At 39.5% G+C, this 18,859-nt stretch overlaps 1 protein-coding gene across 6 annotated transcripts in view; it reads right to left on the reverse strand.

The window, feature by feature from the left end:
- The window catches only part of Mpdz (multiple PDZ domain crumbs cell polarity complex component), a 152,442-nt gene that overhangs the window by 36,032 nt on the left and 97,551 nt on the right, over positions 1–18,859 (reverse strand). For 5 of the 6 annotated variants that reach the window (XM_052176677.1, XM_052176679.1, XM_052176676.1 and 2 more), the window contains 4 exons: positions 15,311–15,415; positions 12,769–12,861; positions 4,211–4,388; positions 1,560–1,670 (listed from right to left, as the gene is read on the reverse strand). In XM_052176677.1, coding sequence (XP_052032637.1) covers positions 1,560–1,670; positions 4,211–4,388; positions 12,769–12,861; positions 15,311–15,415 — 487 coding nt within the window. The remainder of the gene's footprint in view (positions 1–1,559; positions 1,671–4,210; positions 4,389–12,768; positions 12,862–15,310; positions 15,416–18,859) is intronic. The other variant, XM_052176678.1, reaches the window with a different exon arrangement.

The raw sequence follows: 18,859 nt of genomic DNA on the forward strand, positions 1-18,859 counted from the left end.
TGTAACTCAACTTAAACAGCCATTTACAATATTACCATGCTGTGTCTATGTTTAACACAACAAATGTTAACAAATGTAAGAAGATTTGTAGTTATTTAAACAAACTGAATAGCATTTGCAAAGAATGCAGCGTGAGGCAGCCCTATCATTTGGCAGATTTTCTATCTGAATGGATAATTATTACCTAACAATAAACAACTGAATGGTTAAAAACTGCAGATGTGAGGAGAACTGCTTATATTAAGAACCAGTACATTTGTTCCACACCGTGAACCCCAGAGCCACACCTGTCTTGACAACAACAAGACAGACAGTAATATAAACCTGGGAGCCCAGAAGGCTCATCTTGGTCAGTCAGGACACTGATCTCACAGGGTGCTGTCCCCTTCCCTCCATCATTGCAACACTAACATCTTAAATATGTAGGAAGACTTGTCTTTCAAAGCCAACCAGCCTTAGGCCAGCCAGCATGCAGGGGTGCAGGGAGCGTGTGCACAAGCTTCGCCACTCAGAAGCAGCTTCTCCCAGAGCTTCAGGAGTCGGAGCAAGCTCAGGGAATTAGTATTAAAAAACCCAACTCTTGAGGGCTTGTGGATGACTCTAAATAACTTTCTTAGTGTATGGAACAAATTTTTGATATGTTTCAGTGAGGCATAAAGAAGGTATCAAAACCAGCATTAAACTAAGCAGCACAATGTTCACTTTCATCACTGCAGCATATCAAATATACTAATAAATACTAAATTATATAATAATTTTATATATCAAATATATTAAGCTGCAGTTTTTTTATACTTTCTAGATAATAGCCACTGATGTGCTCATATATTCTTAGAAGTTATTTTCATTTGGGTCTTGTGATAACCATAGCATCACATTTGTAATCCTCCTGCATAGCCTCTGGACATTTGTGATTGCAGGAATACAACACCATGGATGGCCCCTAAAATATATTCGAAAACTCCTTTAACAATGATGGCTGAGGGATATATGAGGTAGTTATGTTTCTGTTCCCAAGGATCTGTGATGTGCTACGTATTGACTGTGGCTGAGAAATAACTATACAATGATTTGTATATAAGTAGAACGTACTCTGTAAGAATTTTGTATCCAATCCTTAACATATACAAATATGTTAAGATCTGATAATGTGATAGCATAGATAAGAGATTCTATATAAAGAATAGATTTAGGGGAAAAAAAGAAGTCTTTATGAATTCCAAGAGACTCAATTAAAGAGGTTTAATCTAGTACACATCACTTTATATTCCTTTCAGGAATTTATATATTTTTTTAACCTTAATGAATACTAGCAAGATATCAACTTGACATAGTGACAAATTTGTTATATTTCCATGTATTTTAAAGTCTTCATATGTGCTGTAGAAGAGATTTGCAGGGCAGCTCAATGTTTCAATGGAGCAAAGGAAACCTTTTATAAAGACCTGAGACTCTGGAAACAGAAAGGCGCACATGAAGACAACCTGGTCCTTACTACGCTAGACTCCGAGCTGCAAGCTGTTGGCGGTCCGCCTACCTCACCCTTCGTGTATGCTTACCCTTGGTCTGTTTATAATGCTCTGTACCATAAACACTACAGGGTTGCCTGCTTTCCGAATGGCTTCCACAGCTTGTTCATGGCTTGCATCTCTGAGGTCCATCCCATCCACCTGCAATGGAAGGCCTCAGCTTAACATTTCAAGAAGCTAGAGAACAGAAGAATGATTTGGAGCAGTTCCGAGGCTCCTTTAGATCCTGGGAGATTTGTTTCAGGGTCAAAAACATGAGGAGGAGTTAAGCTGCACAGGTCTGGCCCCAACAGTGGACTTGAGGTTCCTGTTTGGATAAAGATTCAACTGGAGCCGTAACCAGTTGGATCAGGGTGCTGCTTCTGCATTCCTCTCAGTTCTGGCTGCTCTTTTATGTTTATGAATCAGGTTTTGGATCGTCATCATTAAGAAAACAATCTAGGGAGATACATTTAGGGACCCCTTTATCAAAGACAGTGCTGTATTGCTAATATTTCTTAAAGTGGATCCTTGTGTGTGGGGGATGAGTCTTCAAGGGTTTCTCTTAGAGAAATTTAAAGAATAAACAAAATACAGAAATTCAGAGAAGTCAAGACCGTAGGTTAGTTTTGCACAAGAATCTGTAGTAAATGTGGCAGAAGTTGGAAGCCAAGAAATTGTGATTGCTTGTTAGTTTCTTACACAAATAGCTTGAAAAATGAAAGTCATTTTATAACGTTTTGTGGGAGACCATCAACTAAGCTTAGGTACTAGATGTTCAGGAGGAAACGTAGAGAAGGGCCAATGCTACTCCTGCTGGATAACTGTACATGGTTCCATTTGCAATTACTAAGTGCAGCTCAGAGTGGACACAATGCTGTGGAAGAAAACCAATCATTAAGTCCTGGCATAATATTATAAACATTTAGTTTATACCGCTCTCAGGCTGACATTTTGCTAAAATAACAATATTTTTCAATTCATACTAAAATCAATTGTTAAAATCAATATTGATTTCTATCAAATCAATGTTCATGCCTACTATATGTCAACTAAACATCGTTATTTAAGCCTACAGGAAGCAGAGTAGCCCAGGTCTGTACAGAGCATGCCCAGTACAAGGAGGACCAGGCTTCCTGTTTCTTGGAGAAATCCTGCATATAATGGACTGAAGAACCTACATGCAGGTATTTTAGAATATATACCAAAACATCCTTTCTTTTCAATTTGAAAGGGAAATTTTAATTAATATATTTTATTGTCTACTAACTTTAATTAATATTTTAATTGTTTCAAAACCCATATGGGAGCAAACGATGGCCAATCATCTCTAAAGGTAACTGCAAATAATTTATATTTTCCTCTTTAGGCAAAAAGTAGTTTATAGTTAAACTATAAAATATAAACAACTTGAAGCTTTTAGATGGATCTCTATGAGAAAGAATTCCATTAAAGGAACTAATATTTCATTTAATGAGAGTAGGTCAGGTGTCCTGTAATTTGTTCTTATGGGAAGACGAAATTTGTTCATTGGAAGAAGAAAGGTACAGGTTCCTGTTTCCTCTCAAACGCCAAGCTCTCATTTCTCAGGCACAGAGAATGAATGGATGAATGAATGAATGAGCAATCCAATCATAAAACAGTTTCTTTTTACTTTACATTTCTAGCGGAGTTAGACCCAGGGCCATGTGGTGGGCACCCAGGCACTGAGCTGTTTAGCCACAGACTCATTCTAAAGTATAACTGCTATGTTCTAACTGGAGCCTTCTGAACCAGGAAGGCATTTTAATGTGAAGTCTATGGACTGAGAAAATGAGACAAGCACTCATATAAGGTAAGCAAAATGTCCATTAAACTCACCAACGTCTTAACAGTCGCTCCTTTCCTTTTAATCTAAGTTAGGAAAATAAGGTCAGACTCAATCTCTTCAACATTTTAAGTTTAACTGTGCAGGCTTCCTTGTGACTAGGAACCATGTCTGGTCCTCTGTGGACACTAGCTCCTGGCCCAGCACCAGAAACTTACTAGCTGCTCTTCTAACACATATCAGTAAATGCATGTGTGGCTCTACTGCACCTGAGGACTCTGCACAAGATATTAAATTTTAATTAGAGATGACATCTGATTTCACTATATGTTTCTCTCATGGTCAAGTATACGCCAGGCATGTTCATACATAGAGCCTTCTGTGGTGAGGGGATTGAACTGAGAAGGCTTCTAGCTTTTGTGAAACATCCATTTAAAAAATAATCAAATTCTCAAAATTAAAAATTTATGGAGAATAGACCCACTTAGAAAAAAACCTCACTCAAAACATTTATTAATATTGCAAGGACTATAATAAAGTATTTTTTGGAATAATATTTTACTGAAAAACCTAACTCTGAGTTGTAAGGTTTTCCCTATGTTCATATATTAAATATTTTAATTTTCCCCTAAGAAAATGTCCTTTTTTAAAAAATTGATATTTCTTAGGACTAATGCTTTAAAATTGGTTGTCTATATCTCCAGATACAAGTTTTAGCATCAAAGACATAATCTTGTCACCACATGCATACCAAAACCCTGGATGAGAATGAGAAAATACTCTAATTGCAAACACTTGACTCTCACACTGGGGTAAGAAGTGAACCTAAGGATGGCAACTCCCTTGGTAAAGTAACAAGGGCGCCATTTTGAACAGAAAGCTCACTGGATGGTACCTCAATTATTCTGTCCCCAGGCTTCAGAGTTCCATTTTTGCCGGCTGGACTGTCTTCAAGAACGTGTTTGATGAAAATGCCCCTCATCACTTCCCCACTGCTCAGCCGGCTCCCCATGCCTCGACCACCAACGATGCTGATGCCCAAGGACTTGCTTGGTTCTCTCCAAAGTTCCACCCTACAAAAACAAAATTGTAAACTCTATGAGAAAAACACAAAGGCAAGCTCCCTGAGTTTTAGAATTTCCTTTAGATGGTGGTGTCTTACACAGGGTTGCTGTTGCTGTGATAAAACATCATGACCAAAAGCAACTTGGGGAAGAAAGGGTTTAGTTCAATTCACACTTCCACATCAATGTTCGTTATGGAAGGAAATCATGACAGGAACTCAAATAGACAGGAACATAGAGGCAGGAGCCGATGGGGGGGGGTGCTGCTTACTGGCATGCTTCTCATGGCTTACTCGGGCTGATTACAACCAACCTAGGGATATCACCACCCACAATGCACAGGGCCCACTTCCACTGACCACTAATTAAATACACTTTATAGCTGGATCCTATAGCAATTGAGGCTCCTGCATCTCTAATGACTCTAACTTGTGTCAAATTGACATAAAACTAGCCAATACAAACACCAAGGATATAGGAAATAAGTGTGTGTGTATGTGTGTGTGTGTGTGTGTGTTGTGTGTGTGTGTGTGTGTGTGTGTGTGTGTGTGTGTGTATGGTCAAACTGGACTTCATTAAAATGAAAGGAAAAAAACAACTCACAGAAGGAAAATAGCATTTGGGAATCACACATCCAATAAGGAATTTATATCCAGAATGTAAAAATGAACTTTCTAAAATCCATTTACAAAGCCTCCAAACAAATGGATTTAAAATTAAGCAAGGGCTTGAGCTACAGGTTTATACATGTTTTATAAGCACATGAAACAATGATTAACATCTGTAGATATACAATCAGTATCCAATAATACATTACCTTATACCCATTAGGATTGTTAATAATAACCCATTAATAATGAAAACAGAAAATGACTAGTGTCTATGAGAACAGAAAGAAGTTTAAGCTTTGTGCATTGCTAGTGGGAATATGAAAGATTACAGCCACAATAGAAAATTAAAAATACACCTACGATATGGGAACATAAACAAAAGAATCAGGGTCGTAAAGAGATACTTTGAACACCTACATCAGAAAAGTATTATCTACAGCACCTAAGAGGTTCTGACTAGTTAATTAGAAATGAATGAACACGGGCTGTCATGGTGGCTTGGTGCCTCGAAGTGCTGCCTGTACACTTCTGATCCCTAAGTTTGATTCTCAGAGACCACAAAAGCCCAATGTGTTGGCTCACATCTCTAATCCCAGCACGCCCATAAACAGAGGCAGAGACAGTAGGATTGCCCAGAATCTCAGAGGAGTTAGCCTAGTGTACACAGAGCAATAGAGAGAGGAGTGACCTTGCCTCAAATAAGGTAGGAGATAGACCAACTTCCAGATGCTCTTCTCCAGCCTCCACATGTGCCTGCACTTACGTATGTACACATACCACATATAATAATAAATAAATTTTATATTTAAAAATGAATATGCAAAATGATACATAGTTTCTTTGGAAAGACACTGCTGAAAATCAGTTTCACCATATACAAGTCTGAGCTTACTATGTAATATGAAGTTGGTCAGCTAAACAAAGTCAAGGCCAAATGCCCATGGTTATACTCTCAAGAGGTCCAAAGGAGACATCTTCAGAGGCAGGACATAGAATGAAATTTGCCCTGCTGGGAAGTGGATGGAGAGTTATTCAGTGGACACAGTCTTAGTTTGACATGATGAAAGTTTTCCGTAATGATGGTACTATATTTATAGTGAAGGTTCTTAAAGGCTCCAAATTGCACACTAACAAATAGAATAATACATGTCTAATCATAATAAAATTCTAATCATAAATGATTAATTTAAATAGTCTCCAAATTATGTGTTTTGTTGGTATTAATATAAGGCTCACATTCTAGGTTAAAGTGAAGCAACTGAAGAAGTACCATTCTTCAGGAGTGTTAATACAGTCATTAAATGATCAGGAGATTCAGCTACCACTGAACAGATGGCATCTCCTAGGTTTAGCAGCCAAATCCGGGGAAAGAACATTTTTGCACACGTTAATCAGAAGCTTGCCTCTGTAGGAATCCATCTTGCCAGAGCATGCCTGATCAACAGTCAGGGCACGAAGGCCAGTTGCTGAAAATATCCGACATGAAATGATCCTTCTATCACCTCCTGAGACACCCTGAACTACACTGCACCTTCCACTCCAGAAAGCATAGCACCTCCTCACTGTTCTGTGAGTTGATTTCATATGCTACTACCTTCAGTCCTTATCAGTTTATCTCTAGTCTTCATACATACCAACAATACAGAACTCAGGGAATAACTGCTACAGCTAATGTTGAAGGATAGAGGCTGAGGATGGAACCAGCAAGTGACTGTCCCGTGCGTGCATGGACCTGGGTCTGGTCTTGAGCACTGCAAAAGGTACAGAAGGAAGTATGCACACATTTTCAGGACTATCCTGTGAGAGGGGAGAATGCAAGCATGAGGTGGCTTTTAGTGAGGAAGAGGTTCATAGTGTTGAAAAGGCCTTACATCTATTTCAGGCCTCAGGGAAGACAACGATGTGAACATTGTTGACAAGAAGACAGCATGGTCTAGTGTGTCCTCAACACTGACATATGGGGTCTTTCAATGAACTGAATGTTGGATTGCTGTCAAGTGAAAGGAGTGGCAGAGGGCAACTGTAGGGCAGTGGCTGGGACGACAGACAAGATGCATGCCACGAACAGCTCCCTTTAGTCACAACATTTTTTTTTTTGTCTCTTAACTAGAAATACATAATCCTAGGAAGATGATCTGTTTAGTTGGAGGGAACTGGACAATAATCTGTGAATAAAAATGATAAACTATTTTTCTCTCTAGGAAGTCTATAAAATCAAAGAAACCAGCATCCTTTTCTAGGTTTAAAACTATTTATTGTTTTTGTGTGTGTGCCTGTGTGTATGTATATGTGTAAATGTGTGTCAGTGTGAATTAACACATATGTATATGCAGCTGTGCATGCCTGCATCCACACAGAAGATAGAAGAGGGTACTAGGCTCCCCTCTGCCATTTCTTGAAGTAGTTTCTGTAGTAAACTGGTAAAACAAAGAAGTTTAGCCAGTGTATGTCTGTGTTTTAGAAGGTAGGTAGGACTCTTCAGTTCTTATTTTTTCCCTTTAATCTTCAGTTCTTTTTTTTTTTGATATATTTTTTATTTACATTTCAAATGATTTCCCCTTTTCTGGTCCCCCACTCCCCGAAAGTCACATAAGCCCCTTTCCCTCCCTCTGTTCTCCCACCCATCCCTTCCCACTTCCCTGTTCTGGTTTTGTCTTATACTGCTACACTGAGTCTTTACAGAACCAGGGGCCACTCCTCCGTTCTTCTTGTACCTCATTTGATGTGGACTCTTCAGTTCTTAAGAAAAATTTTAAAAGGAATGATGGAAAATGATTCCTAAGACTGTTTATTGCTAACTGTGAGTTAGAAATGATTTCTGGAATGATACAAGTAGCAAATTATAGTTATGTTTAGGTGACCTAACCCTTCTTTGAGGGAGCTGAATTATTACTTTTGTTTTTTACTCAGTCTTCATACTATTTAGACACATTTCACCAAGGAAAAAAAAAGAATCACAGATTCAGCAACGTTGACAAACAGCACTCCGGACCCTAATGGATCGCAAAGTTTAATGCTTGGTGATGCTTGGTCTGTGAATCCTTTACCAGAGCAGAGGAAAGCCAAAGGATCACAGAGGCAAAAGGCTGGGTTCATCAGTCATCAGACACAACATGCAGTCTCGGAAAGAAGGACACTTCTCAAGAACCACTCTGCAGAGCGTGTTCTGGCTCTGGGACCAGACGGCTGGGCTGTGTGATCAGAGTCCATGGATTTCAGCCCTGTTCTTCTGCTACTTAATCACATGACACCAAGCAACCTACTTAGTCTCTTTGTCTTACTTATCCCAGCTGGGAAGCAGAGCCAGTAAGAATCGCTAATAAAATAGTCTTGACTACTTAATACATATAATTGCAAAATGAAACTTTAGCACAGGACAAGCAGCAAATAACTCTATGGCTATGGCGGTGATGGTGGTGATTTCCATAGGAATGGGAGGAAGTATGCTAATCCATGCATATGACAACTGAGCAACTGTATATCCACCACATCAGACCTTCACAATTTGTAAAGACAAGGCGCCATTTTCCAACTATTGACAGAACACTTTTTAAAAGGTGACACATGTCATTTGATGAAAACTCATGTATTGAACTAGAAAGGCAAGCTACTATGATTACCATAAAAAGAAACAAGATAACTCAAATAAACTTTCCAAATGAATATGTCTATAAGCTAGTAATTCTACTTCTGGATGCATAAGTACCCTAGGTAAGATGTCATACACATACATAGAAAATACACATTTACTGCACAGATTTAGTGTAACAGCACTATTATCCACTCAAGTGTCAGGTATGGCCTGAATCAGATGTTTAAGTAGCAAGTGTGACATATGACTGCAAAACACAAGATAAAAATGTAAGCCAACTAGAAAAATAATACATATAGATATCACTAGCAAAAATATAACCTATGGATGCCTATTTTATAATCTGAATTTTATAAAATTATTATTGTATGTATATATGTACAGAGGCATGTGTGTCATGGGGTACATGTAGAAGTCACAGGGCAACTTTGTGGGAGTGGTTCTCCCTTTCGCCCTTCTGGAGGTTCTGAGAATTGAAATCAGATAGATCAAGTCAGCTTGTCTTGAGAGGCAAACACCTTGACCATTGGACCCTTTCATGAGTCCCATGCTACCGTCTATAACACTTAAATAACAGTATCCTCTATTTCAACACAAGCCTTCATTGAGTTTATGTTTCTAAAACTGGAAACTGGACCTTTGTTTTCAGAAAGTTCTGGCTGTGCCAGGATGCTTCTTCCTCCTCATCTACAAGCATTCCCTGGAGTAGTTAAGTAATCCTCTACACTGATACTGAAAAGTTGCTATGAAGGCTTCAGGCATTTTCTGTGGAAATCACTACCACAGAGGAAATTCTTAGGCTAATGTGAAGACAAAACTTAGTGCCAAATACAGAAATTTTCTAGGCCCAAATATATGTGCTTCTTTTTCTGTAACAAGCCCTGTGTATACACCTTCCTTTTGTTTAGCTACTTATATCAGACACAGACTAGATTAGGTACTTACTGAGAACTGCCCACTGCCATGTTGGGGCTGTTTAGAGGCAGAACTTACTGATTCCTCCTCCAAATTCAAAAGACTCCATAACTAACCTCATCATACATAAGTGGTCTGACTTATATTAAGAAACTTGTGCACAAGTATCAAAAGGGACTGAAATACCATTCTCACTGCCTCCAACTCTGTGAAAACTGCCAAAACTAATTTTCATATTAGTGCATGTTTAAAACTAAGCAAATTTATCTTTCCTATTGCTAATACTCTTTTCTAACAAAATCTATCTATAACAACCTGCTGTAGAAAAATTTTATTTAACTTCTTTCCCAATCTATAAACATGTAACACCTTCTAATAAATTATCTGTCAAAGATCTTTTGCATACACTGTATTCTCCGTGTGGATAACACTTTAGAGAGACAGCAAGATCACCAGTTATTGAAGAACTCCAAACTGAAAAGTCCGTTTAGACAGCTGGAGATGCCTAGATTCTCTGCAAATGACATATTTTACAATTTATATTTTAGTATCTGTATTTAAAAGACTCCTGCTGCAGGCTAAGCTCGCTGTGAACAGGCCACATCACCGCGGGAGGCACCATTGCAATGACTAAGTTCCGAGCAGCTTGAAGAGGCTGAGCAGTGATTACTGAGATTTAATATTCCACACTGGTCTTCGCCTCATGGCCTTCTAGGTCTTGTCTGACCAAGGACAGCCTGTCTTCCTTGGAAGCAGAATTTGTGTCTTAGGGTTACTTCCTGGCTACTCAACAAATTATCAACTTTGCTTCTTGCTCCCAACCAAGAGAGTGGTTCCCATTAAACAGAAGCTGGCTTGCCTCAGCATGAGAAGGTGGGTGTGACCACAAGTTACAGTGATTTGACTGCAGACTTCTCTGCTGCACAGGAACCAGTGTCAGCTCTTTCTCTCTCTCTCCTCTCTCTCTCCTCTCTCTCTCTCTCTTTCTCTCTCTCTCTCCCTCCCTTTCTCTCCCCCCCCTCTCTCTCTCTCTCACACACACACACACACACACATGCACGCACACACGCACACACGCACGTGCACACACAGGTAAAATACATACAATTGTGAATGTAAACATATTAAACATATAAATATATTAAAATATAAACAGACATTACATGCTATACCTAAAACTATTCAGAATTTAGTTATTCAAACTACATATGCAGCTGGGTGTGATGGTGCATGCCTGTAATCCCAGCACTTGGGAGACAGAGGCAGGCGGATTTCTGAGTTCGAGGCCAGCCTGGTCTACAGAGTGAGTTTCAGGACAGCCAGGGCTATACAGAGAAACCCTGTCTTGGAAAAAACAAAACAAAACAAAACAACAAAAAAGCAAAAACAAATAAAATACAAACTACATATGCATACTTTTCTCCAGATAATTGTCTTTAGTGTCTGCTACAGATCCTTGCATATGTTAGTTTTAACCCTGTATGATACACATTACTTTCTCTAGTACATTCAACGCAATACCCATCAAAATCCCAACTCAATTCTTCACAGAGTTAGAAAGAGCAATTCTCAAATTCATCTGGAATAACAAAAAACCCAGGATAGCTAAAACTATTCTCAACAACAAAAGAAATTCTGGGGGAATCAGTATCCCTGACCTCAAGCAATACTACAGACCAATAGTGTTAAAACCTGCATGGTATTGGTATAGTGACAGGCAGGCAGATCAATGGAACAGGATTGAAGATACAGAAATGAACCCACACCTATGGCCACTTGATCCTTGACAAAGGGGCTGAAAACATCCAATGGAAAAAAGATAGCCTTTTCAACAAATGGCGCTGGTTCAACTAGAGGTCAGCATGCAGAAGAATGCGAATTGATCTATCCTTGTCTCCTTGTACTAAGCTCAACTCCAAATGGATCAAGGACCTCCACATAAAGCCAGACACTCTGAAGGTAATAGAAAAGAAACTGGGGAAGACCCTTGAGGATATCGGTACAGGGGGAAAGTTTCTGAACAGATCACCAATAGCATATGCTCTAAGATCAAGAATTGATAAATGGGACCTCATAAAATTACAAAGTTTCTGTAAGGCAAAGGACACCATCAAAAGGACAAATCGGCAACCAACAAAATGGGAAAAAAATCTTCACCAACCCTACATCAAATAGAGGGCTAATATCCAATACATATAAAGAACTCAAGAAGTTAGACTCCAGAAAACCAAATAACCCTATTAAAAAATGGAGTACAGAGTTAAACAAAGAATTTTCACCTGAAGAACTTCAGATGGCTGAGAAACATATTAAAAAATGCTCAACTTCATTAGTCATTAGGGAAATGCAAATCAAAACAACCCTGAAATTTCACCTTACACCAGTCAGAATGGCTAAGATTAAAAATTCAGGAGACAGCAGGTGTTGGCAAGGATGTGGAGAAAGAGGAACACTCCTCCACTGCTGGTGGGGTTGTAAATTGGTACAACCACTCTGGAAATCAGTCTGGTGGTTCCTCAGAAAACTGGGCATCTTACTTCTAGAAGATCCTGCTATACCACTCCTGGGCATATACCCAGAGGATTCCCCAGCATGTAATAAGGATACATGCTCCACTATGTTCATAGCAGCCCTATTTATAATTGCCAGAAGCTGGAAAGAACCCAGGTATCCTTCAACAGAAGAGTAGATGCAAAAAATGTGGTATATATACACAAGGGAGTACTATTCAGCCATTAGAAACAATGAATTCATGAAATTCTTAGGCAAATGGATGGAGCTGGAGAACATCATACTAAGTGAGGTAACCCAGTCTCAAAAGATCAATCATGGTATGTACTCACTAATAAGTGGATATTAACCTAGAAAACTGGAATACCCAAAACATAATCCACACATCAAATGAGGTACAAGAAGAACAGAGGAGTAGCCCCTTGTTCTGGAAAGACTCAGTGAAGCAGCATAGGGCAAAACCAGAACAGGGAAGTGAGAAGGGGTGGGTGGGAAAACAGGGGGAGGGAAGGGAGCTTATGGGACTTTCGGGGAGTGGGGGGCTAGAAAAGGGGAAATCATTTGAAAGGTAAATAAAAAATATATCGAATAATAAAAAAAGAAAAAAAAGAGTGATGCTTTAAGTAGCAAGTTATGGACCAGTTCTTTAGACCACCTCTCCCCCCTCTGCCTCCCCCTCCCCCTCCTTTACTACCTACCTCTTCCTTCCCCCCACTCTCCATATACCCTTACTGAATGGGTAAACAGAGGCAGTCCTTACTTCCTTGGCTGGCTCCAGCTGCTGTAGGCAGCATTCTGCAGTTCACTTTCTTCCCCTTCTCCTTCTTCTCGCTCTGGGAGCTCGGGAATGTCTCTGGTTAAGGAAGCAGACAGTGAGAACTTGGAGCAACACTGCCTTGAGTGTACTTAACTCTTAGTGAGGCTAAAACAGCACAGCTGTCTGGATCTTCATTGTACTTGACCTTCAAGTGTGTAACATTTCCCAGCATAGGAAAAGGTAACCACACAACCTTACTCAGAGTCAGTGGTCCCCCAGAGTCTGGAGAAGTTGCTGCTCAGGAAGTCTTGCCTGCTGCATTTGCTAATGAGATGTGGAATAAAGCAGAGTACAGGGAAGGGGTGTGGGATTGCCACAGACTCTGGGATTCTAAAGGAGAACTTTTCAGCAACTCTTTCTCTGCCTTAAAGGAATTCAGCATCAGTTGATTTTATAGAACTGAAAAGTCTAAAGAAAACATGTATTTTAATTGTAGCTATTCTTCATTGATAGGAATCCTGAACTGGTTCAAATTATGTGACCTTCAGATATAAGGCTACAACTAAGGTGGCCTGGAGGAGCTGCACTTCAATGTGGTTCCCAGTGCTAAGAAGCCAATGTCCAGGCTCTCTATCAATATCCTTTTTCTTTGGCCTGAATGGTCAAATGTTGCTTAAACATTGTTAAAATAAAACTTACCTGCTACAGGCCCTACCAGCTGTTCTGTACTTGATGTCTCCTTTTATGTAAACTAAACAGGACAGGTCTGGGAAAAGCTGAGCTTTCTGGAGTCTCAAGCTGACAATGGTCCAGAAAGGTTAACAGCAGTTCCAAGAAGTGTATTATAAAAGTGATGTCAAATAGCTTAATGAGAAAGAGTCCAAATGAATATAAGAGAATATAAACCAGACATGAAAAGAGATGAAGGAAAAAGCAGGCTTAGGAGACAGAGCGAATGTGAGCAGCTGCTGTCACCTACTGACAGCCATTAGACGGGGAGGGTCTCTGCCCTAACTCTGGGCTGGGAGATCTATGCATAAACTATGCATTAATCATGGCCACACTGTACTGCATACCTGACATCTGAGCTGAGAAGACAGTTTTAATCCCTTGATACAGAGCCCAGTTTCTTCAAATGACTCTACAATGTTGAGTCTTTCACTAACTCACACATGCTCCTCTAAATATGCCTAGTACTTGATCTCTACCTTAACATGTTAAGACACTCTGTGCCACAGATACTGCCTCTTTGGTTTAGGGACTTCTTTTGGAGTCAGTGGACGAGTCTGCCTGATTACCTCCTAACCATGGCTTTGACACTAGGGGGTGGGGCATGCTCCAGGAAGTTAAGCTCTTGCTGCTGCAGATTCCTCCCTGTAAGATGTAGACTGCTTTGTGTAAGCATCCTGCCGATAAAACAAACATGCTTTCTTTGCAATGGCACAGCTTGTCACAACCACTGAAACACCAATGCCAATCCCTTCTCTGAGAGGAGCAATAAAAGCAGCTCTTCTTTCTGAAACTTGTCGAAGCTTAAGTCTAAGTTTAGTGTACTTACTGAGATGTTAACAGGTCCTCCATTAAGAGAGAAGAAAGAGTGCCTTTCCCATTTTGACAGGAACACTGGGAAACTACAATCAACCCATGCTATAAAGCACAAGACAGGAATTCTGCTGCACACTTGGGCCAACTTTTGTACAGGGTGGGGCGCTCCTGTCATAAATGTCATGAGTTACAAAGCACTATAATATTCTTTTTCTTTATAAACACAGATCATGTCTTTACATTCCCAACTACTCTCTGCATACCATGGGCCTTGCATAATGTGCAGAGGAAGCAATGGTGCTATGTCCTAATTCCTTCAGGGCCAGTGGGAACCAGGTTGTTCCGACACCTCTGTGAAGGTAGGGCTCTTCTGAGAGAGATGCCAAATGTTTGTGAGGCTCTATGCTCGACAGTAAGCCTAAGAGAAATCTGGTATCCAACTGTCAGTGTAACTGCAAAAAGCAACCCACAGAAAACAGCACATACTTCCAGGGAAAGTGTTCTGACATTTCTTTCCTGCTGTGAACTCAATCAGTAGTGCCACCAAACCCAAATTCTATCTTTTTGTAAGAGTAAAGAAAACTATTATTTAAATGGTCTTAATATACACTATAGCAAGAGCTTTAAAAAGCTAAGTACCATTTCCTAATATCACTATATACTAAGATTCTGAGCCTACAAATCTCCAAAGAGAATAAATATATTTGTTAAAAATGTTTCTGATTGAATTGTTTGATATTTCTAGGAAAGTAAAAATACTATATATAACCATGTATATGTGCTGTCTACTACTAACTTTGGAGGATTATAAAATCTTAATGTTAAAAGTGCTATACAGAAGGTGGATGAAAGGCTATTTTAAATTATTGAACTGAATATTTACATGTATCCAAATGTTCAATTCCAAATGATAATAACTTGAGTAACTGAGACAAATGGAGACTTATTTCTGTAATATTCTGTAGCATTTATTGTTTTGTAGTAAGACTTATCTACTCACCTGCCAGGATATGAAGAAAAAATATCCAGCGCCATTATTCCTCCAGCTTGTTGGCCAAAACTTACTCTGAACTCTTCCAAATGTTCTGCAGGCACGTAAGTAATTCTGGAAATAAACATAATCCATGAAAGCAAAGGGAAGAGAGTCTGTCTGTCAGGAAAGCTCCTCAAATACAGTAAACTGCCCACTCATGTCTTGCTCACTCATGTCTGCACTTCATATGTTATGGGGAATGAGCATATTCAACATATAATCCAAATTTCAAGACAAAATACTCAACAGGCAAACACAGCAACTGAAATTAAAATTGTAAATGCCACTGGGAAACTACTAATGGGGAAGTAGAATCATTTATTTCTCCAAGTGAGTAAGCTAAGGTAATATTTTTGAGATCTGGAGCTTCTGGAACTCAGAGGGGCTCGGGAGGCTGCTGACCGGCAGGGCTTGTATGTCAGAGCCCTGGCTTTGCTCTTTTGACTACAACAATAAACGGCTGGATGCGTGAATGAAGGAAATGAGCGACTGAATGTATGAAGGAAGGAATGGGACTATGGTGATAGCTCAACTGCAGAATGTTTGCTCTCCATGCCTGGGGTCTAGGTTCATCACTAGTACCACAAAATAAATATGTAAATAAATAAATATCCACATTAATAATATGTTTGTCATAAAATATTTAGATTCCCTAGTGGAAATAAATTAGGTGTACTTTCTTAAACACTGAATATCTGGAATTTATTACTGTTAATAATGTTGCTAAAATTCTTAAGTTTAAGGAAAGATTCACTAATGTGTAGTGACGTCTTTTATTTTTATTTTCCCCAAAGAAATCTGTTTATACTTGAAAGAAAACTAGTAAATTCCATAAGTAACAACTGAGTGTTCATCATGTGGAAGACATTATACTGGACATCAAATACAGCCATGAGCTTAGAAATCAACACAGCAAAGCCCATGCTTACTGCTATTCTGGAAGGCTAATTGCACCACTGATACAATTCATTACTAGGTTGGACAATATCCTTAAATTAGTAAATGCTCAGAGAAATACTGTTCTTGAAGTCAGTAGGATAGAAAACATGTTTGTGTAACTAGTCAAAAGAGTATGTTTGAAACATGTTCAATATAGCAATCACAAAGACTCTTAAACCTATAATGATGAATTCAAAAGATCCTGGCATTGAGGATACCACAAAGACATTCACTCTTTCGTGTCTTCTAAGTGCAGCCTCGTGGGTTTGAGGTGTTCTGAGGCAAGACAACACTGCTGAACCTCAAACGCTTCAACCACAAGCATGTCATCTTTTATTACGCAGCCATGAGCTATAAGCTACACACCAGATAGTGAGGCAGGCAGTATTCTCTCAGAATACAGCCGGCTGTACCAACCACAGCTCACTAAAAAAATCACTCAATCCTCTGGGAAGCTCCTTGAGACAATTCTACCTCAAGGACCAAACTGTGAGCAGAAAACAGTGGTTATAGGAATCTCACTAACACAGTGAAAGCATTGCCTTTCACTGGCCCAGCTTAATGTATTGATCTATTAAAAAAAGACAAGAAAAACCTTAAGTTGTTACAAAAATACTGAACAGTAGATTTACTGTTATCCATTCAAATTTCATGAGACAAACCATGTCATATTATATATATATATATATTTCTATATAATAATAAAATATAAAAATGAATGTAAAATAAAAAAGGTAACAGGATTTTAGACAACATAATTTTGAGAGATCTTTATAAAATTAGAGAGAACTCATATAAATAAACACTTGAGTTAGAACCAAGAGAAAATATGTAAGTGTGACAGGGATGCAATAATATGAATAAAAAGCCTTGCCTCTTGTTTACTAGCTATCTTGAAACCCCCAAGTGGGATTCATGAGTTGTCCATGTTTGCTGATTTTCAGAGGATAATAAGCAAGGGCTTTATAAATATTTATTTGATATTTTGTTGGTCAGGGGAAAGAACAAAGAAAGTTGCTTCCATGGTCATTTGTCTGACCAACATTGACAGAGGTCATCAGAAGAGGTATCCCACAATGCAACAGCACATGCAGAGCAGCTCCAGCGCATGGCCAATCACAGCCCATAAAACCTCCATATGAGGCCGAAAACGGCAAAGCTGAATGACAACTGTGAAAACGCAGGGGAGCAGATTATTTAGGAACTGCATCAAAACCGTCTATGCAGTCTAACCTCTGGTTACACATGGAGTGGGAGAAAAGAGATTTCCTTTAGTGATACTGACATGTGGTAACAGCTGCTAATCCAGGAGCCATGCACACAGGGTCAGCCTTACATCGGGGCCTGAGAGCTTAGTGGCTGGCAGAAAAGGATTTCCAAACGAGTTCACAACCATCATTGCAATGTGAAGATGTAGCAACTGCATAGCTCTGCTGGAAATGACATTCTTATAAATGAAGAAAACAGCCAGACTGTACCCACTGAATCCAATCTGGATCTCGGATGTTACAAAAGCATGAAACGGTTTTCACAGACAAGTTGTAACACACAACCATAATGAGCTTTTGAGTCACCAATACTCACACATAAAAGGGGGCTCGCTCGTCAGCAGGTGCTGCAGAGAATCTAGAATGTGAAGCATACGCCGCGGCGTCGTTTTACAATGGTGTTAACAAATGTCAATGTCTTGTGCTGAATGTGAGACGCATACATATGTAGTTAAAAGTGGGTGCTCCTGGATATTTTCCCCCTTTCCACCTCCCTCTCATCTACACCTCCCCCAGAAAGCATCTGCTCTTTCCTGGTGTCTATAGCGGTGATTATTAACAAGCATGGAAAAATGTAACTGCAATCAATCTTTTATTCCTTGATCAGGAATTCATCCCACACGTTGGGTTAAGGCAGGTGAATTCTGATTCAGCTCAGTAATTATCTGGCAGATGTTATAGGCAGCTGCTGCTAAGCACAAAACCCTGGCTATTATTACAGTAATGTGTACTAGCTCCTGGCAAGGTACAGTGAAAGGGAACAGAGTGCATTCTGTTGAGGCTTCACATCTGGCTTTGCACAGGAAACGAGGAGGCCTGGAACTCAACTGGCTGTTCTTGAGCTCTGCAAACTCAATCCATCCTTAGGCATGCACAAACGCACACAAACGTCACAGTTGTCTATCCTGAATGGCAGAGAAAGGAGCACATATATTGAATCAACAAGCAGTCCTTTCCCTATGGCCAATCAGTTGTGTAGCTGAGTCAGAGTCTGTGAAGATTTTAAAAAGAGTTTCCAGCACTCCCCATTAGTAAGCAGTACAGGAAAAGTGACTGGATGTAGACTAGAGTCAAGCCATAACTATAGAGCTGAATTGGTCTGGATTGGTGGTATGGTTTTATTCAGAATAAGGAATAACTACACTTCCCTCTGGAAGAATAGCAACAGTGACTTCAGAATAACTCTAAAGCCCTGCTTCATGACATGGAAGTGACAGAAAGGTGATAAGGCCAAAAGTACTCCAGAGAAAACCCAGAAAACATTGCTTGGCAGCCCCACTCAGTGTCGTTTATATAACGTGCTTTGCTT

This window comes from Apodemus sylvaticus, chromosome 3, assembly GCF_947179515.1.
Source record: "Apodemus sylvaticus chromosome 3, mApoSyl1.1, whole genome shotgun sequence".
In the NCBI taxonomy this organism is placed as follows: domain Eukaryota; kingdom Metazoa; phylum Chordata; class Mammalia; order Rodentia; family Muridae; genus Apodemus; species Apodemus sylvaticus.